The sequence below is a fragment of the Enhydra lutris genome, unplaced genomic scaffold (genome assembly GCF_002288905.1).
Source record: "Enhydra lutris kenyoni isolate GAN:26980312 unplaced genomic scaffold, ASM228890v2 scaffoldscaffold19, whole genome shotgun sequence".
Lineage (NCBI taxonomy): Eukaryota > Metazoa > Chordata > Mammalia > Carnivora > Mustelidae > Enhydra > Enhydra lutris.
In genome coordinates this window covers 6,189,195-6,209,748 of record NW_019154103.1, presented here as the reverse complement: position 1 = coordinate 6,209,748, position 20,554 = coordinate 6,189,195, and the positions used below count along the sequence as shown (strand labels likewise).

General features: G+C 44.3%; 1 protein-coding gene across 1 annotated transcript in view; it reads right to left on the bottom strand.

Moving 5' to 3' along the window:
• Positions 1–20,554, bottom strand: part of LOC111148277 (thrombospondin 4) — a 43,143-nt gene that overhangs the window by 18,470 nt on the left and 4,119 nt on the right. Inside the window, 8 exon segments of the mRNA XM_022504752.1 lie at positions 183–320; positions 1,846–1,980; positions 1,982–2,058; positions 2,276–2,327; positions 2,666–2,748; positions 3,130–3,238; positions 5,539–5,786; positions 18,939–19,142. Of these exon segments, the coding sequence (XP_022360460.1) occupies positions 183–320; positions 1,846–1,980; positions 1,982–2,058; positions 2,276–2,327; positions 2,666–2,748; positions 3,130–3,238; positions 5,539–5,786; positions 18,939–19,142 (1,046 nt within the window).

The window sequence follows — 20,554 nt, the reverse complement described above, 5'->3', positions numbered from 1 at the left end:
ACATAATTGCTCAGAAATGAGTTGGAAAGCGTCCTCATTTGCCCGCAGGGCCCCGTGACATTCCACGTGGCATTGGCTGTTCAAAGAGGTTATAATGGAAGAGGTGGGAACAAACCAAAGTTTTTCTGTTGGTAATTCAGAATAAAAAAAAAATGAATAGAAAGACCATCACTTCAGCCCACCTGCTTGTTTGACTTGGCAAAACTAATGCCAACACCCTGTACCATGGGCCCGGTGAAGCCCACCGGGCAGGCCTCACACCGGAAGCCAGGAGCCAAGTTCACACAGCGCACGCCTGGGTAGCAGGGATGATATTTGCACTGGAAAGGAAAACAAAAACAGAAAATAAATAAGACAAAAAACAAAAATAAAAAACAAAGTCTTTAGCCTCACAGGGAAAACACAAACTTTCATTCATCTACTCGGATGTGCTCATTTGCCTAACCATCCATTAGTTGGTGCCCAAAGTGGTAAAAGGAAATAAAAGCTTCTTATTTCATAGTTACCCACAGAATCCCAGACACACACAGGATGGGGTTACATTTCAGTGGGCTTTGCTGAACCACAGGAGAATGGCACGGCCAAGTGAAAAGGTCCTTCATGATCACCAGTCTACCTCCCAGTGTCAATTCCCTGATATTCTACCTTGTAATAGAAAAATTGCCACAAAAGGACAGTGCTCCGGGACCACTTGTTAGCTAGCTGTCAGATGAATCCAAACACACTACTGGGCCAACTTCTCCACTGAAGGGATCCAGAGAAGACTGAGCCAGGGCACTTGTGTCTTTGTAAGATGTGGTCTATCAGGGCTGTGTCTGCCTTCATATCCTCTCAAGTCCACAGCTCTTCCAAAGCTCTCTGTGGAGTCTAGGAGACTGTTTTTTCTCCCCCCCCCCCTAACCACTTCAACTAATGTAAAAAACATGACCACTTCCTGCACTTCCAAAAGGAGGAAAATTCCAGCTCACAGATAGAAACCAGATGCAGTTCTGTGACACATGCACAATGATTCTCCAAATGAGGGATTACTACAGACCATCTTAATTGCTTACTACCAAGGAGGTAATTAGCCCAGTCCTACCATGAGCCTGCAGAGCTGTGTGTGTGTGTGTGTGTACATGCGTGTGCACACCCCTAAACTCCTTGCATGCCCCTTCTTTCTCCTTCTAGCCCTTCTCTGGCCTGGTGGGAAGGGAAAGGCATATTCTCACAGTAGCCTTGCTACCCATGTGAACACTGCTTTGGGACTGGACTCAAGACTGGCTAGCTGTGCCCTTGACTCAGTCTCCTGCAGAGGCTTTGCAAGCCGGCCCAGCAGCCTGTATTCGCCGTATGTGTGTCTCTGGCTCTGTCCTTCAGCACTTCTGATTACTCACGGATTACAGGACCTCCTCAAACAGGTCTTGTTGGTTTGAGATGCCCGTCTGCACTTCCAGTTTAGGAAGGCTGAAGAAATTAGTTGCAAGCCCTGAAATACACCCTAACACAGATCTCCCCCGCCCCCATACATAGAAGTGTAGAAAAATCAAAACTGTAATGCTGATCGCACAGGAGAAATAATCAGAGTTGGAAGCACCGATGTCTGCAGGGTAGCAACACGGCCTGGGGGACGAGCTGCAGACAGAGCAAGGAGACATGATCCATGACACCACCATGGTGCGTCATGCCTACTCCGTCCCCCTGCTCGCGGTCGCTCGTGCTCTCTAAGGGTTCACGAGGGTGTAGTTATGTCACCTGGAGGACACCCCAAGTCCTCCACCTGGCTCTCCACCCCAGGACAGCCACCTGGCTGCAGGGTGTCCAAGACACTTAGGGAGCCCCCACCCCGTCGAGGTGAACTGTTACCTCATCGATATCAGAACAGGTGACCCCGTTTCCTGTGTAGCCGTCAGGGCAGGGCCCACACTGGAAGCCGTCTCTGGTGTCCGTACAGCGGACGCCGCGGAAACACGAGTTGGAGTCACAGCGGCGCACAGGTGGTATCGGGGGTGTCGGGGGGGGCAGGGGGCGCTGGGGGCATCAGTGTGTTTGGGGTTGGAGACTGAAAGCTGAGTGGACCTAGAGAAAAGCAATAATCCGTAGACCTACTGATCACCAGCAAAACACACACAGCTGATACAAAACGAAGTTTGGTTTCCCAACAAGCCCTCCCTTCCCTCCAACTCGGTGCCGACCGTCCAGAAGCCACCGTCAGTGTCGCCTCACCCCAGGCCCTCCAACCATCCTTACCTGCCCAAACAACTCTGAACAAAGCAGCTACTGGAACAGCACTTACCGCAAGCCTGGCACTCAGCGATAGTGTTCCGCAAAAATGATGTTTCCTTGACCTTGAGAAACGGGGAAGAAAAAACAAGATGGAAAAGGAGGATCTGAGATGTAATCTGGGAATGAAAGCATTCCCGGGTAGCAATCTAGTAAACGCTTCTTAAAGGAGTGCTCAGGTACCCCTTGAGGGCTCCCTCTCTGCTCCGAGCCACCGTGTTTCTCACGTACCCGACCCCCATTTCCAGAGCCCTCCTAACAGACCTCCAGGGAGCCAGGAGCACGGGGCGCCTGAGGTCAGCCTCCCGCCCGCCTGCCTGCCCGCCTCTGCAGCTCTGCTCACTCGTACAATGAGCTGCTCTGGCAGGACCAGGGTTTTCTGATGCTGTGTCCTTGCCATTACCTGCTGTCTCAGAAGATCCTTCACCTCTCCCAGTAGCTGGTTTAGCTGCATCATTTGCCCCAGGAACTGCCGATTAAAGTCTCCTGTAGCAACAGCAAAAAGCAAAGGGCGTTCAGCCATGAGCAGACGCTCCTCCAGTGCCTTGAAAACTGGTGACTTCCCAGGGAACCATCACAACAAATACCTAACGTACAGGAATTTAACTTGGAGTTATTCATCTAATTCACATAAAAAATGATACTGAGGCCACTAGCTGTTAGCCCAGATTCCTGAGCTGTAAAAACAGAAGTGCAATGGACATATTTTCTTGTCCTGGACTTTGGCACAAGAGACTGATCTCTGTAGACACATCCTATTGGGGTTCTCTGCCAAAGTCCCCCTTTCAGGAGTGGGACCCAGGGCCCTCGGGGCCTAAGGCTTTATCTGGACTGATGGAGGTGTGCCACCCGCCCCAGAGCCCACACCTGTGCTTGCCGTGGCCAGTGGCTCACTCTGCTGCAGGAAGCAGTCCTGCAGGCTGGCCACCTGGATCAGCGAGCCTCTCACCACCAGCTTCAGCTCTTCCAAGAAGTCCTGGAAGAAATCACATCCATACCACAGGCTGCTGCCGCTGCTCAGAAGCCAATGTGCTCGCATACTCACACACTTTTCCTAACAGCCTAAGTAGCCCTGTATCCCTGGACTCTGACATCTTACATAATTCTGTGGGTTTGATTTTGTTCCTGAAACCGGCCAGCCCTATCCTCTTGACTAAAGCAAATATGGAAGGAGCCAACAGCCTAGGAACATGTGAGCCTCCAGCTTGGCCTGCGGGTGCATCAAGGTGGATCTGAGGCGAGGAAAGGCTTTGAGTTTCATGGTAAACAAGTTATTTTGTGTCAGGAGACTGTTAAGAATTGTCTGGCCTTTATTTATGGAGCTTAGACCATAATAAATAAGATACTGATCTCAATTTTAAACACGATTGTTTTTAGGATGTCTTAGCTCCAAGTTTTAGCAAAGTCCCTGATCCTTCCGGGCTAGGAGAATGAATAAGCTGTATACTCTAGGGTTATTAGGTAGCTGGGATCGTATGTTTACATTTTGTGTTGATGTCAATCATTTATTGTTAGTCACAAGGTCAATTTCCTTACTGCTTTATCTTGTAACTTTTAATCAGACCATTATATATTCATGACAGAAAGAGTTTATGTGAATTGCCAATGTAAAGTCATCACCCTTAATTTAAAAATGAGGATGCTGAGGATTTTCAGAGTTCTACTTTTTAATTTAGCTGAGTTACGACACGTACAACACGTGTTATATAATAGATATTGTTTTGGACGTCAGGCTATGAGCTCTGTGGGGGCAGGGCCATGACTGTTTTGCCCCCTATGCTTTCTCTAATGCCTAGAATATACCTATTTGTTAATTCACTGAATAAATGAAGTGACTGTGAAGATAGAGCGTGAGGGTCTCTGATTGTCTAAGGATTTAGAACTTTTGAAAAAAATTCCAGTAAGTATAGTTACTGTTGACCCTGCATGGCTGACTCCTGGCTTTTGGAAATTGACTCATTTGGTGGTAGACATGAATTTCTGAAATGTCAGTGACACAATTTCTATCATTCTGATTATTTGGGCTACCCTAGGGATTCAGAAATAATGTTCTGCATATCTCTCTCTTCACTATTTTTTTTCCTATGGAAATCTATAATAAGTATGTAAACATCTTTCTCTCTTTTCCTGCAAAAACAAAACAAAATCCTTGGATTTTAGCTTTCTTGAAATTTCTGCTTGAAGATGCTTCCTATTTTCCAAGCACAAAATTCTAGTATCAGATTGATCGTTTTTACATTATTATGTAAAACTTCTCAGCGTTCCTAGTTGTAATGGATATTACTATTTATTCTCAGCCTCTTTGTACAAAGGGCTCAGAGCAGCTTGTAACTAAAGCACATATAATAAAATAATAAAACATAAATGCAAAGTGAGTATTGAGGCACAGAAAATAACATTATGGGTCATAACAAATGAACACAGTTACTGATTTTGGCATTGACTTCCATATCAGATAAAATTCAGGAATTATGACCAGTTATAGTTATAATTAATGGAAAGGACAAAGAATGCTAGTTCTTCATAGGAAACTATCTCCTAACACAAATTTTTAAAAGAAATACATGTGGCAATTTTTACAGTAGGTGCCATGATATAATGAAAAATACCATCAACATGGCATAAAACAGACAACAGACATGATGGAACTTCCAAAGCCTCGTGGAACTAAGTTGGCAATGAGGTCCCTTTTGTTAGGGATGCTCTAATAAGACCTTTGAAAAATACTGTTTCTAAGTTCTTGGCAGTTTCCATTCATTCTTTATCACTTTTGTTAAAATAATAAATACTATTATTATAGAAAGATTAAAATTATATCATCCTACTGCCCTAAGATTTTGTTTTTGTTTTTTGTTGTTTGAAATAATTTCCATGCCCAACCTGGGGCTCAAACTCATGACCCTACGATCAAGAGTCACATGTTCTACCAACTGAGCCAGCCAGGCATCCCTTAAGATTGTTTTCTTCAATTTTTGCTAATCCTTTCCAACTTTGCAATTATGTCCAAAAGGTTTTCATTTAGCATCTAAAGCAGAAGCTTTCCATTTTAGCTTCCCATTAGAATCGGTATTTTTAAAAATACCTATGCCTTGGCACCATTTCAATAGATTCTGATTCACTTGATACTGAGGGTGGGCCCTCTAGCAAGAGTTTAAGTTCCCCAGGTGATTAGAATTATGCAGTCAGACCCACTCCTGACCTCGGCACATTCCTCTGCCCTCCCTGAGCCTGGGCAGCCCATCTTTCCAGGTTGGAGAATGGTTTGTGGGTTCCTACCTGTGCCTTCCTCTGGAAAGTCCTTAATTCAATGGAATCGGGACTCTGGGAGGGGCTGGAAAAGGCTCTGGGGAGATAGCGCACAGAATCCACTTGGGTGCAGTCCACATAGAGTTCTACAGAGCCAGCCCCTTGCTGCAAGTTGCTCAGTCTCAGGAGGACCCTGTGCCGCCTGCCATCTGCCAGCTGCAGGTTGTTGAAAACCACCAAATGAATCTTCCCATCATTCTTCAGGTAACGGAGGATGGCTGGAAGCAAGCACATATCAGTGAATGATGAGATAAGGGGAGTGGGGCTGGGGGAGTGGGGCAGGTCTCTGCTGAGCCTCTAGGTCACAAGGCCCGGTTACGGAAAGAATCCAAGGAAGCTGGAAGCAGAAATATTCAACATCTTAAGTGCCATCCATTGTTCTAGGCACTGGTAAGCCACTCTGTTACTGAGGATGCTTTGTGCTCATGCAAAGACAGTAGGTGGTAAATCTGAAAATACACTATTTCAGACAGCAATAAGTACAATGAGCAAGCAGAACGCATTGAAAGTCAACTGAAATCTAAGTAAGCTCTTCAACGCATAAATTAATTGACCAAATATTTCCTGAGCACTACACTGGGGGACTGGGCACTGCCCTGAGCTGCTTTCAACATTTAATTTCTATTCATTGCAAACTAGCAAATTGGAATAACTCTAGATGACAAAAGTGAGGCTCAGGAAAGGGAACACACTTGCTCAAGGATGTCTTAAGTGGCAGGACCAGAATTTGAAACTGACCGTGGCTTATTCCATGACTAAAAGAAGGTGATGTATGGATAGGCCTGCGTAAGCATATACCAAATGGAGCAGAATCTGTCATACTGTCCCTCAACAACCCATCTTCAGTTTAACAATGTTCAGAGAACCGAAGATACCCATGGTCGCAAAAGAAGGACTAAGAGAGGATCCATCACCTCATTTTCTTTGTTTTTTTTTTTTTTTCTATGTAGGTAGCTATCTATTCACTTTGCTTATTAAGCTCAAGCATTTTCACTTTTTTGTTAAATAAAAATTCAGGCATATTTTAGGATTCTGGTTTTCTGTCTGGTTTTACTCCATTACGGTCTTGAATTTATTGAGCCCTGAGCTAAAAATCTATTCCTGGCTGCTGAGCCTTTGGGAGTAAAGCCCATTGGGTGAGGTTTGCTATAAAGACCAAAGTGAATTGCTTCCAAAGGCTCAGCAAGCCTACCAAGAATACCTCCAGATCCATTCAAAGGTACCGTTGCCAAACTCAAGTTCATTACCAGAAACAATCATTTCAGAAATATATAAGAAACATTTGGCACAACACGTATGTATAAAAAGAGAGGGTGGGCTGTCTACTTAAATTATGGTATAATCATGAAATGGAATACTATGGAATAGGTGCATGCTAAAAACCCAAAAATGTTTCCAGTGTTTTGTTGAGTGAAAAAAGGGTTGAGTCACTGTGTAATCTCATACAGAAAAAATATACAGAAAATTAGAAGGAAATATGTCAACATTAATGTGCTCATTGCTGGTTGCTTGGATGATGAATTTTTTTTCTCGCTCATCTTTATTGTCTAATTTTTGCACAAGAAACATGAATTACTTATACAATACACAAAAAAGAAACAATGACTTACACACATATACCCAGGCTGTGTTTCCATCAAGCTGTATGCTTTGTAGCAAGTAACTTGGACTATTTTTCCTCAGGTACCTTTTCTGTACCAACTTGGTGCTGCCTCATGGAGTCACCAGCCTGTTTATGTTGTGGTACTGCCAGAGAAAATAATCACTACTGTGAAACTTTTGAGTTTACTCGAAGACTTCCTCCAAATATATTACACTTTCTAGGTTGATATTCCCAAAAGACTAGGTCTGCTTTTCCATTTGACCATGGCTGGAGAGGGCCAGATGGCTTTAGGTTCTGTACTGTAGAGAGACGCCAGGAGGAGTAAGGAGATCTTCTTTTCTGCTTAAGTGGTCACCACAGCTTGCTTACTAAGAGAAAAGAATTGGTAAAACTTGGCAAGACAAGACTGGCTAGAAGGCCTTCGTAGGACGATAGTAGAGTACGTTTCCTGAAGTAAAGGACTGATAAGACATAAATCACTGTGGTATGAAAAGAAAGAACAGGAAGGAAGAAAAGACATAGGAGTAAAAATTCTTGAGATATTGTAAATACAGGATACCATAGAAGTTTTACCCCTCTATTTAATATTGTTGAGAATTTAAATAGTAAGTGCATAGCTGGAAACTGGAGCATATAGATGGTACCCAAAAGGAGGAAAACTGACCAAAACATGTCTTTTTAAAGACTTTATTTATTTTAGAGAGAGAAAAGGGAGAGAGCAGAGGGAGAGGGACAAGCAGATGTGGGGCTTGATCCCACTACCCTGAGACCCCAAGACCACGATGTGAGCCGAAACCAAGAGTCAGACGCTTAACCAACTGAGCCACCCAGGTGTCCCACTAGTTCAACTTTTAAAACTCTTACTTCTTTACTGTTTTTGAATAGTTTTACAAGTACCTGGAGTTTTTACAGGCCTATGCAAATGCCACTGGGACCTCCAAACTTCTATGAGGTCACAGACACGTATAGTCAACACGTCCTTATTTTCCTTGCAGCTACAATCCAGACTCCTCATATTTTTAAGATTTTTATTTATTTGACAGAGAGAGATCACAAGTAGGCAGAGAGAGTGGGGGAAGCAGGCTCCCCGCTAAGCAGGAAGCCCAATGCGGGGCTCGATCCAAGGACCCTGAGATCATGACCAGAGCCGAAGGCAGAGGCTTAACCCACTGAGCCACCCAGGCGACCCCAGACTCCAAATATTAACAGTTGGAGAGGATACCCCTAGTGGCTTAAAACAAATGGCCTTGGTTTTCTTCCCCAACCTGGTATTTCTATGGAATTCAAAGGAAACATATTGTCATGGGCATCTTGTCTGCTTTTTAACGGGCCTTCCAGGGCATGTGGGCCATGATTTCTTTTCACAACCGAATCACTGAGTTTAATTTCATAAATAGTACCCAGCGGAATACTTTGCATGTAACAGGTGCACACTGAACACTGTGCACGTGCACTTTCGATGAATAATGAAACCACGGCATTGAAAGCATTTCATATATAAATTTAAAAGTTTGGAGAGTGGCAATTCAACATCCTTTGCAGGCAGCAAAACCTCCTGTTGTGTTCATGCTGTCATTTAAAGGCATTCTACACTTCTGCCTTGCTCTGTGTTGCAATGCAATACTGAAATGACAAATTCCTCGTGCTCCTAGATCTTGTGACAATAGCAAGAAGATAAAGAAAAAAAAAAGGACAAGAAGAATTATGGAAACTTCCGTCTTCATGGTGTCTGTTCGCAGAAAAATTATCAAGCGTGCTGACATTTGCCATTCTTCATATTTGATCCAGTCATTCGCATTCCTCTTACGGCTTCCATTTTTCATTTTTCTGTTTTATTGCAAACTCCTTACTTCAGTGCTTCAATACTTATTTTATCTTCAGAGCAGTAAGACTACCCCAGAGGGCAGATAGGCACCTGCTCAGGAAGCTCAATGTTTTCACATCAGTCATAGCGACTCCAGAAACAGTTGAAAGCTCTGGCTCCAGGAGCCTGCAGCCTGCTAGGTAGAAGTGTCCCTGACCTTCTCAGAGACAGCGCCACTGGAACAGCAGAGAACAGACATGGCTGCCTTCTTCTCTCTAGTCCCATTTCCCAGTGTTCACCTAGCCCTAGTTTAGCCCAACACACACACACACAGCGGACAGAGAGCAAAACAGAGGGGAAGTACTACAAAGCCAGGAACACAATCATTTCCTCCTCCAGCACGAGTGCAGAGCCAGCCTCCTGAAGCTGGAAGCAGTGGTCTTCTCCTGGGTCCTCCACACCTCTGCCCATCACCACCTCTAGGAGAACTCTACTCAGGAAAACAGTCATTGGGTGCATCTTTGTTCCTTCAGTGGAGGCTTGCTGAGTTCTCATATTCTCTCTTCACTCACCACTAGCTGAAACCAGCTTCTTGGGGCTCTCAACCTGGTTCTCACAGGGCCAGTACAAAGACCCACACACATCTGATTATAACCCAAGGTTGCGGGGCTCCACGTGGTGTCTCCCACCTCTATGCCCTTCTATCGCTGGATGTGACCCCAGATTCCTGACTCACCTTCCTACTGAAGCTTTCTTGCTGCAATTTTTCTGGACTGACAGCTTGAGCTCCTTTTAGGACTCTTCTGATCAAGTTATTGCCTTCTCAAAGCCACACGCCACAAGCAAATGAAATCTTTTAATAGCTCTCTAGTGGTTCATACGTCATACCTGAACTCCTCGTCCCAGGACTAGCTGCAACCTTCCCCTGGCTTCATTCCCCTCTCTGCTGCTGATGCCCAGCCGAGATGAACAACCTGTCTTACGTTTTCACCCGTCTCTAGATTTCTCTGGCTTCCCTCGTCCTTCCCTCTCTGTGAAATGTTCTCTTCTCTATCCCTCTCTTTCCCAATCCATCACTGCTGCACATCGGAAGCCAACATCCAGCTCCAATGCATCCTCCTCCCTGAAGTCTTCCTTCCTCCCCATGCCTGGCAGTTGTTCTCATTCCTGTTCCCATAACACCTGCTCTGGGCTTTTCTAGCTCTACGTTCCCAGGATGCACAGTCTGGTCATGGCCCAGATTCCTGATAACTATGTGACCCTGGGCCTGTTCATTTTGATAAGGGTCCATTTCTTTTTCTTTTTTAAGATTTTATTTATTTGACAGAAATCACAAGTAGGCAGAGAGACAGGCGGCAGGGGGTGGGGGAGGGAAGCAGGCTCCCCGCCGAACAGAGAGCCCAATGCAGGGCTCGATCTCAGGACCCCAGGACCATGACCCGAGCCGAAGGCAGAGGCCCCAGCCCACTGAGCCACCCAGGTGCTCCAAGGGTCCATTTCTTAAACTATTAAATGGAGCTAATAATAATTGCCTTTTCTGTCTCATTGTTTCAGTGGTAGCCAAACAAGAAAATGCAGAAACTATAAACTGCTACACAACGGTGGGTTGTGTTTATTTCTTATCTTCTCTATTAGAGCACTTGAGACTAGGATTCTATTTCTTATTAATTTTCTCATACATATACCATAGCATCTGACAACACCAAATACAACTATCAGTTGAATGAAAAATAGATCAGAGTACTCATGTATCCACTCTGATTTATTTATTTATTTTTTATTTTTTTACCCACAGTCTCTTAAACAATGTGGGGGAGCTTTCAAAAAGAAATTGGTTTCTTTTTGAAAATCCTTTCCTTCTAAACTTTGCGTCTTTGCACACCGGACAATTTGGGGTCTGATTTTATGGCTCTATTTCCAGGCCCGGATACCAGCCTGACACCAGAACCGCAGAGCCTAGCCTGATTAAAGACCATCTCCCGGCCTGGCGGGAGATGAAAGTGCAAACCCCAGCAATGAAGATTGGACATACTGTTTTCTTGGAAAAGAATTCTCAAAAGGTGCTGTTTAAAAAGTAGACTTGGTAGTCAAAAATATTATGATGGATTGAATGTCAAAGCAATCAAGGAGGGTGCCAGCTTTCAAGGACTGGAAATGATAATATTTTGTCTGCTTGGGGAAAAGAGTTCAGAGTGACCTGGCCTGTGGGCAGCGAGCGCACAAAGGTAGTCTGGGGCTTTCTGCTTTGCTTGGCAAATGGCTTTGCTCTTTGGCACTTTTAAATATATGATGAAAGCCACTGCTGTCAACCTTTCCTCTTCTTTTTAAATAATTGTACATTAAAAAAAAGCCTTCTTGCCGTTAATGTCTCTTGTGATGGATACTCTTGTTTGCCTTTGCTTATTTATCTTCATGCACTATACACTGGGTCTTTGTAACTTCAGTGCTTTGGAAAGACATATAAAAGGTAAATCATCAAATCGCTTTTCTTGAAAGTACTCTGGGTGACTCCCAGGTGTGATGGATGCTGTCTGGAGGTTCTGAAGTCTTCTTACAGCAGTTTGAACAAAGGTAAAGTACACACAGTGTACCTACCTACCTACCTACCTACCTACCTACACACACACACACACACACACACACACACACACACACACCCCGTGCAAGGAAACCATCCAGGGAAAGGAAGCACAGTGAGGATATTAAACATCTGCAGAGGGCTTTATATTTTGAAAAGTTATGAGATTCATCATGTCCTCAGCTCTCTGGTGGACGACAAAGCTGTGATTGTGTACAAAATCCCAAGGTCAGCTTGCAGGAGAGAGTTGCCAAGCAATTCCTTAAGCGCCCATGGAACCTCTCACAGAATATGAGAACTGTAAGTCATCTAGCTCAGCATCTCACTTCACAAATCCTTTCAATAAAAGGATAGCCTCTACCAGCACATTTTCAGGAACAAGGAACTAATTACTTTGCAGAGAAACCCATTTCACTTTTGGATCACTCGCCAAGATTTTCCAAATACAGGGCCAATATCTGTTCCCTCTGACTCCCACCAATGGGTCCTAACTATACTCTTCAGAGCTATAGACAGATTGAGTCTTATCCTTCATCTAAACACTATTCTTCAAATATCTGAAGGCAACTTTCATCTCTCTCATGTCTTCTATCTGGTTCCTTTATTTCTCCAGATCCTTTTAACATTTTTATTTGTGAGGTCATAAAAAAAATGGGGTCTAGGAGACTACTGTTTTGGTGACTCTCCTTAAGGTAATTCTGGAGTTGAGAATGTCCCTGTGAAATGTGTCCAGGATGAGACAATATTCAAGATGTGGCCTGGATACTTAGCAACAAGGTGGGACTCCTTAGCTCCCTTAATCTGGCCACATAAATGCATTAATGAAGCCTAAAATTTAAGGAGACTTTTAAAAAAAACTGTTACATCGCTGTATCTTTGCATTCATTCATTCAGCAAACATTTCTAAACATCTGCTAAAGGTTAGGCTGTGTGCTCAACACTACTTGGGTTCCTAATGTTGTTGACTGGAACTCCTTGGATAGGTGTCCTATATCTTGTACTTTGGCATTTTATTTTTCACTCCTAAATGATGGACTTACATTTATTCCCATTCAATTTCACCTGACTGATTGTGGCATATTTGTCGGAATGGTAGGACCTTGTTAATCTTGATGATAGCATCTAACATGTTCAATAGTCTTTTCCAGCTATGTACTGTTTGCAAACATGATAAAATACTCTTTATGTCTTCACCTAAGTCGCTGATATGTTCAATACCCAAGATAGAGCCTTGTCAAAAACTCCAGATACTTTGCTACAAAACAACTTACCAGCACCTATCAGTACTATTTATTTAGCTCATTCTTTTTTTATAGTATCCAGAAAGGTATAATGAAGGACTTCATAAGATTCTTTTCTGATGCCAAGATAGGTCATGTTCACAGCATCTTTGTGATCTATCAGCTTAGAATCTTTACTTTTAAAAAAGTTCAGCATGGGGGCGCCTGGGTGGTTCAGTGGGTTAAGCCTCTGCCTTCGGCTCAGGTCATGATCTCAGGGTCCTGGGATCGAGTCCTGCATCAGGCTCTCTGCTCAGTGGAGAGCCTGCTTCCTCCTCTCTCTCTCTCTGCCTGCCTCTCTGCCTACTTGTGATCTCTCTTTGTCAAATAAATAAATAAAATCTTAAAAAAAAAAAAAGTTCAGCATGCCTTTTAGCGAACCCATTTACCTTCAAATAATCCCAGCTTTCCCAGGTAATCCCCAAATACAAGGATAATAATAAAACCCTCCAGGAGTTTGTCCTAAATTTCACTAAAATTCTTTTCATTTTCTGTACATGACCACTTTAAAATTGAGCTAATTCAAGGGTACCTAACAAGAGTACTGTGAAGATTAAAAAGAAAATGAGTGTTGAGCCCTCAGCACAGCCCTGGTACATTATAAGGGCTCCATAAATATTAATGTCTGACACACCTCATTATCCACCATCAGTACTGGGTTCAGAATTCTAATTTTGAAACCCTTCTCTCTCTCTCATACTGTATTTCTCTCTAGCCCACAGGCTTCCCTGTGAACCATTAGTCTATTTGACACATCCTATCCTTAGGCTAAGGAGCTTGACTGTCTGCAGTCATTACTGCAAATTCTTGGGGTTCCCTTTCTATCTCTGGCATACAGCACCAAGTTGTTCCTCTTAATCAAATTAAGACTAAAAAAAGTTCTTGTTTGCTTTCTCTCTCTCTTTTTTTTTTTTTTTTAAGATTTTTATTTATTTGAGAGAGAGAACATGTGCATGAGAGTGAGGAAGGGCAGAGGGTGAGGGAGAAAAAGACACCCAGCTGAGCAGGGAGCCCCATGCAAGACTTGATCCCAGGACCCTGGGATCATGACCTGAGCTGAAGGCAGTGGCTTAACCAACTGAGCCACCCAGGCGTCCCTCGTTTGCTTTTTCTGAAAGGTGAAGGCCTTATCAGGGCAAGTCAAGAGTTTGCCAAATCACCTTGAGGAGAGTTGTCGAAAAAGTATAGATCTTTCTCTCTCCCTCTTTCTGTCTACCTACCTTATAGAAGCTTACGGAAGAACCTCAAATTTTTATTGAGCTTTGCAGTCTAAAAAAAAATTATACTTTATATAATTCAGTTCTTGCAATCAACCTGTGAAGTAGCTATTATCACCCCCACTCTAGAGACAATAAACCAGGGCTAAGCAATTTAGAGACATATTCGTGGGGACACAGCTGTTAAAATTTTTAACTGTGACTCAAACTCAAAATACTAACTGGAAAGTTGCCCTATGCTAGATACAAGAAAAGCATCACCCAGATCTTCTGTCCAGCCAGGTGGTTTCTACAGAATGCTTATTTCTATCAAGATTCTACCACCTGTATTACTAACAACTGATAGATCATTTGTACCAGAAATACCGTATTTCCTTTATAACCTCATCTAAATGGTCTTCAAAATTTATTAATTCTTTAATGAATTCAAGCCAGACCTACTACATGCCAGACATTGTGCACTTCTGGAACTTGCACAATACCTCATCTCATGTCTTCTTAAACAAGGCTACTCTTCTCAGCCTTCATTTATTCTATTCAATTTGCCCATGAGCTACTCCTATCTACGAGGCACTGTGCTAAGTGCTGTGACAGACACAGACATGAGCTAAGGGAGGCTCAGCGCCTGCTTTGATGGAGCTTACAATGTACTGGAGAGAAGACCTACAGGTAATTCAAGTACAAGGCAAGCTAAGGTTAGCACCTTCTACAGGACAAAGTTCTATGATAAAAGATGTCAGAAGGAATAGGAGATGGGTCTTGCATCTGTAGGATTCGGCAACGGAAGACAGTGCAGGAAATGCCCCAGTGGGGAGGGTAAATGGATGGAGAAGGACAGACAGCATGGGTGGGCCCAGGGAATGGTAACTAGTACACCCGGCTCAAGTGCAGTCTACATGCAGGGTTGGAAGGAGGGATACATTGGAAAGGTTGTTGGGGGTCATGCAGCAGAAAGTCGTGACTGCCCAGCAAGGACATTTGTACCTTATTCAGTTTAGAATGGGAAGTCACTAAACATCTCTGCTGTCAGGCATAATTTGTTCCAAGTTATGCTTATCAACAGTATTGAGGCAGCCACGGGAAGGAAGACTTGGAAGTGTGAGAGCAGAAGCAGAGAGCTCAGCAGCAAACCTGTGCTTCACGGTCTTCATGGAATCCACTTGGGTTTACTGTAGGAAGCATCTAGGGCCCTAGACAATGACTGGGGCTCACCTTCTGGGAGGAGGATTCTCCCCCACCCCCCTCCAATTATGTCAGGCCCTCACTGCTGAACACTTCAATGGGGAGTCACAACCACATGCCCCACCCTTTCCGGGAGCTAATGGCCCCAGTGAGTTCTCCTTGTTCACATCAGAATGGCTGCCTCTCCTTCCTAGAACCTTCAGATCCACCAGTGCTGGCAAATCTCTGTATTTTTTCCTATTGCTCCAGTGAAACTTCTCTATGTCAAATTCTTCAACTCTCCAAACTCTGGTATAAATTGCTCTTTGTTTTCTGAGAATTTGGCTACTGGATTCTGTTAGAAGATATTTATAAAAAGAATTATAGGTGCCTAGTGGGTTAAAGCCTCTGCCTTCAGCTCAGGTCATGATCCCAGGGTCATAGGATCGAGCCCTGCATGGGACTCTCTGCTCAGCGGGGAGCTTGCTTCCTCCTTGCTCTCTCTGCCTGCCTCTCTGTCTGCTTGTGATCTCTGTCTGTCAAATAAATAAATAAAGTCTTTAAAAAAATAAAAAGAATTCTAAGGGTGGATGGGAATGAAGATGGCGGCCTTTGAGTCTCTGGTCCTGTAGGAGCTGAGAGCTCGAGTCCCCACTCCTAAGCATGACATCAGAGAAAAGCTGGCAATCATTCCCACCTCCCTGGTCTCTGGCCGGGTGCACTCTGAGCTCACTGGGCCTGTGACTGAGCATTTCTATCTCTGGCACACAGCCCTGTTTGGAGTCTCTAAACTCAGCAGATTCCTGCAGTGTGCTCCCGCAAGGCTCACTGCAGAGGAGGAAGGACGGGGTCTCCCCAGATCTGCCATTTGTGGGGTCCCTGCTTGAAGAGCATTGGCCGGACTGCCTCGGATCATGGTTTAAGGTGATGAATATCTCAACTTGGATGTGTTTCTGGCATCTCACCATTAATTCTCAAGGGAGGACACTGCAGGGTCAGGGGAGCTAAGACGCCAGCATGGTAGGAGGACCCAAGTCTTGCTCCTCCCTTGAGCACAGCTGGATGACTACTGAATCATTCTGAATACTCAAGCAATTACCCCGAGGACTGATAGAGCAAAGTACACGAATAAGTTGAGAAGAGGCTACTTCGAGAAGAGTCTTTGTCCAGCACGGAGACCAACAAGGGGCTTGAACTCACAACCTTCAGATCAAAACCTGAGCGGAGATCAAGAGTTGGATACTTAACTGTCTGAGCCACCCAGGTACCCCAAGATTTTGTTTTTTATTTAAAAAGTTTGTTTTCTATGGGTGCCTGGGTGGCTCAGTGGGTTAAGTCTCTGCCTTTGGCTCAGATCATGATCTCAGGGTCCTGGGATCGAGCCCCGCGTCAGGCTCTCTGCTCAACTAGGAGCCTGCTTCCTCTTCTCTCTCTGCCTGCCTCTCTGCCTACTTGTGATCTCTGTCTGTGTGTCAAATAAATAAATAAAATCTTTAAAAAAAAAAAAAGAAAGTATGTTTTCTAAATACGTGTTCAGGAAATGCTGTTCATTATTTTACATATTAATAGTATCAGCATGAATATACTGATGATAATAAGTATCTAGTATATAATTGTTTGTACACAATTCAGATCACTTGAATATTTGCATTATTACTGGAAATATTACTACCCAACTGTTCTAATTTTCAATTATGATTATGGTTTGACTTATAGAAGCTAATATGCACTTATAAGCGGCATTAAACTTGAATCCACTAAAACAGGAAAAAAGAAAAGAATTCTAAAAGCTATTTATCTTTTCCAAGGTTGGAGGGTACAGAGGTGTTCATCAACATGGAGATTAGCTGGTATTTACAGACCAATCCTATGACTGATGGTTATCCAAAGGAAACATCAACACCCTGACCCCTCCACTCCCATCTAGTGTTACCTCTGCCCACATAGAGCAAACAGAAACAGTTCAGTTCCGGGAAGTTCCTGCCTTACTTTTCCGGGCAACAGATTCTTCCACAATAGGCTCACACATACTGGCCAATTTCAAAACCGAGAGGGTGATTCACTGAGGGTGAACAGCGAGATGCTGGGGTTTTCACTCTACAGAGGGCCCTTTGGCCACTAAGCTGGGTGAGCTAAATGAAAATCTTCCAATGCATCTAAAAATACAATTCCGTGAGAAGCTACTGACCTTTGGATAAAGAAGGGTGGTTTTTATAGACCACGAACAGAATAGCCTGTTAGTGGGGCATGAGCAGTTCTCTCAGGGATGAGAAGCAAATGGGGCTGAGTCAAGGCAGAGAGAGAAGTGAAGTCACCTTCCATTGGGGCTACGGATGGGGCAAAGGGCGCAGGAGTGCTTAGACCATCCCTGAGCCATGTCCCCAGACTCCCTTCACTACTGGAGACCTCACCACAGCCCCTGAGGAGCCTGAGGTACAGACGGAGGCGGAGTTGGGAGGGGGCAAGGGAAGGGGGATGTTGGATTGGCACACCAAGGGGTTAAAATCCCATTCCTTCTTGCTGTCAACTCTGGAGTCTCACAAAAGCTAAGAATGAGGAATTTCTTCCAGCTCCTAACACCTGAAAATGTGAGTGTTCAATCACAACTGGAATCTGATAGTCTGACGCAGTGCGCGTGAAGCAAGCTGAAATAAACATGAAATCTCGCCAGAAGCACCGGTCCTCCTTCCTTTCTTTTATTAAAAGCATGTGGCAGCAGGAACACGTATCTGTCACATTCCTCAATAAGCAGTAACAGGTGGTGTCCTCAGGGCACGGGTGGAGGGGAAAGAGATGAAAAAATAGTGACCTTTCTCTCTGCGAGCCACTTCTTAGTATTCATAGTAACTTATGCTGAGAGTGGAACATTTGACAGCAAGCAACCAAACAGGTGTCAGACCTGTGTAAATTGGCACCAAACAGATGGAAAGGAGAGCTGTTCATTCAGTGCACTGACAAGTGTATTTTCCCCATCATGTCCAGGAGAGTGCTTGCAGAGCTGGGAGCGAGGTCTGCTAAGCCACATGCTTCCAAGGGAACAGAAGATTGGGGTGGGAGGCTACTCTAGGCTGCATGTTTGTGTCCCTCCCTCCCTCCCTCCCTCCCAATTTATGTGTTGAAGCCCCAACCTTCCATGTGGTGGTATTAGGAAGTGGGTCTTTGGGAAGTTACTAGGTTTAAATTAGGTCACGAGGGTGGGACCCTCAGGATGGCATTTGTATCCTTATAAGGAAGACAGACGGCTCCCTCTCTCCACTTTCTTGCTCAGGGAGGAAAGGCCCTGTGAGGACAGAGCAGGAGGGTGACAGCACTCAGGCTTGCTCCAGAAACAAATCTGCCGGCGCCTTGATCTTGGACTTCTCAGACTCCGGTACTGTGAGAAATCAATGTCTGCTGTTTGAGCCACCCAGTTTGTAATATTTACTCTAACATCCCGAACTAAGACGAGGCCTAAAGGTCCTGGGTCCTGTTCTTTCCCAAACTGGATCCCGAATAACAGGTGGACGGGCATCTTGGCCCTAATCAATTCTTCATTCTCACGCCATATATCAACTCGCCCTCCCCAAACAGGTCAATGTACAATAAGAAGAACTTGGTACTGAAAACTGAAATGAGGGATGAATGAAAATAAAATTGTAGGAGGGAAGCATCTTAAGGCAAGTCGACCCCAAATGCTGGAATAGGAAAAGATGATTCTTAAGAAAATGATCTCTGCAAACGTGCTTACCTTTGTTCAAGCGTCCCATCACGGTGAATTCCAAGTATTTGCTGTTGTCCGTTGAAGAGTAAAGGCCAAAGATGGTGGCTGAACTTTTTGTGTGCAGCTTGAAGGTGGCAATCACGTAGACCTCATTCAGGGTGGGGTCTGTCAGGATTGGCTGCAGAACAGCTGGGTTCAGCCTCTGGCTGGAGGATGGGAGAAGGTCAAAGACTGGGGAGAACAGGGAGAAGGGGATCATCAGTGAAAGAAGTTTCAGACAAATCTGGTTTTTTGAGGGGGCACGGTTTGACAGCAAGATCTAAGTAATCTCAACGAACACGGTTGTTTTTTTCACAGGGCTAAAACCACCCATTCTTCCTTATCACTCTTATAGTGATGGGACATGTGAACCAGAAAAAGTACAACACAATTCTCCTCACTAGGAGACCTTAATTCTCCTGACTGGGAGACCAGGAGAAGACTAAATCTGCAAACCCCAAATTGCATTTGGCTGAAGAAGTAGCTCTGAAAATGCCCACTAGGAAAAGCTTACTCCTGGCTTAGAGAACAAAGGGGACAGGTGAGAGCACACAAGTCACAGTTTCTCTTATGTCCCCAAGGAGTGGATGTCTGCCTTAGGGTCCCTCATGTACCTGGTGTACCAGAGACAACTGTACTTTCCTGGGCAGCGATAAATAATACAGAGAATGCAGAAGAAAGCATGGCTGTGGCAGAACACAGTTTGTCCACAAAATGATTTGCTGCCTCTGTTAGACCCAAGTGGTTCCCTTTATGCATTTACAGTTCTCTATTATTTTCCCGTTAAAATTCCTGATGCAGGGGCACCTGGCTGGCCCAGTCAGTGGAGTACGCAACTCCTGATCTTGGCGTTGTGAGTTCGAGCTCCACGTTGGGCATAGGGCTTACTCAAAAAAAAAAATAATAATAATCCTGACATAAGAACAAAACGATGGGGTTTCTCTTTCTTAACTGTAACCTGACTGATAGAGGTGGTCTACAAAAACTAGAATCCGAACTTGTGTTTATATAAATTGCTTTTAAGATAGCAGTACTTTCAAGCTTTGTCGTATTTATGCAAACTCTAATAGTAAACATCCAGAGTTATTTTATTTTTTTTAAGATTTTATTTATTTAAGGGAAAATTTATTTAAAGGAAAAGGAAATGAGACACAACAATGAGATCACAAGCAGGCAGAGAGGCAGGCAGAGAGAGAAGGGAGAAAGCAGGCTCCCTGCCGAGCAGAGAGCCGGATGCGGGGCTCGATTCCAGGACCCTGAGACCATGACCCGAGCTGAAGGCAGAAGCCCAACCCATTGAGCCACCCAGGCGCCCCCAGAGTTATTTTAAAGGCAAAGGCCAAATGGGCAATACTAGAAGTTACTTAGTATTTGTTGGTTTATACAAACATTATTTGAACAATTCTAAGCCTGCAGGAACTTTAGCCTCTAATACTGTCTAATAATTTTTATTTTATGTTCCAAGATTCATTTTTTATGCACCACACCCAGTGCTCCATGCAAAACATGCCCTCCTTAGTACCTACCACCAGGCTTGCACATCCCCTACCCCCCTCCCCTCCAAAACCCCAGTTTGTTTCTCAGAGTCCACAGTCTCTCATGCT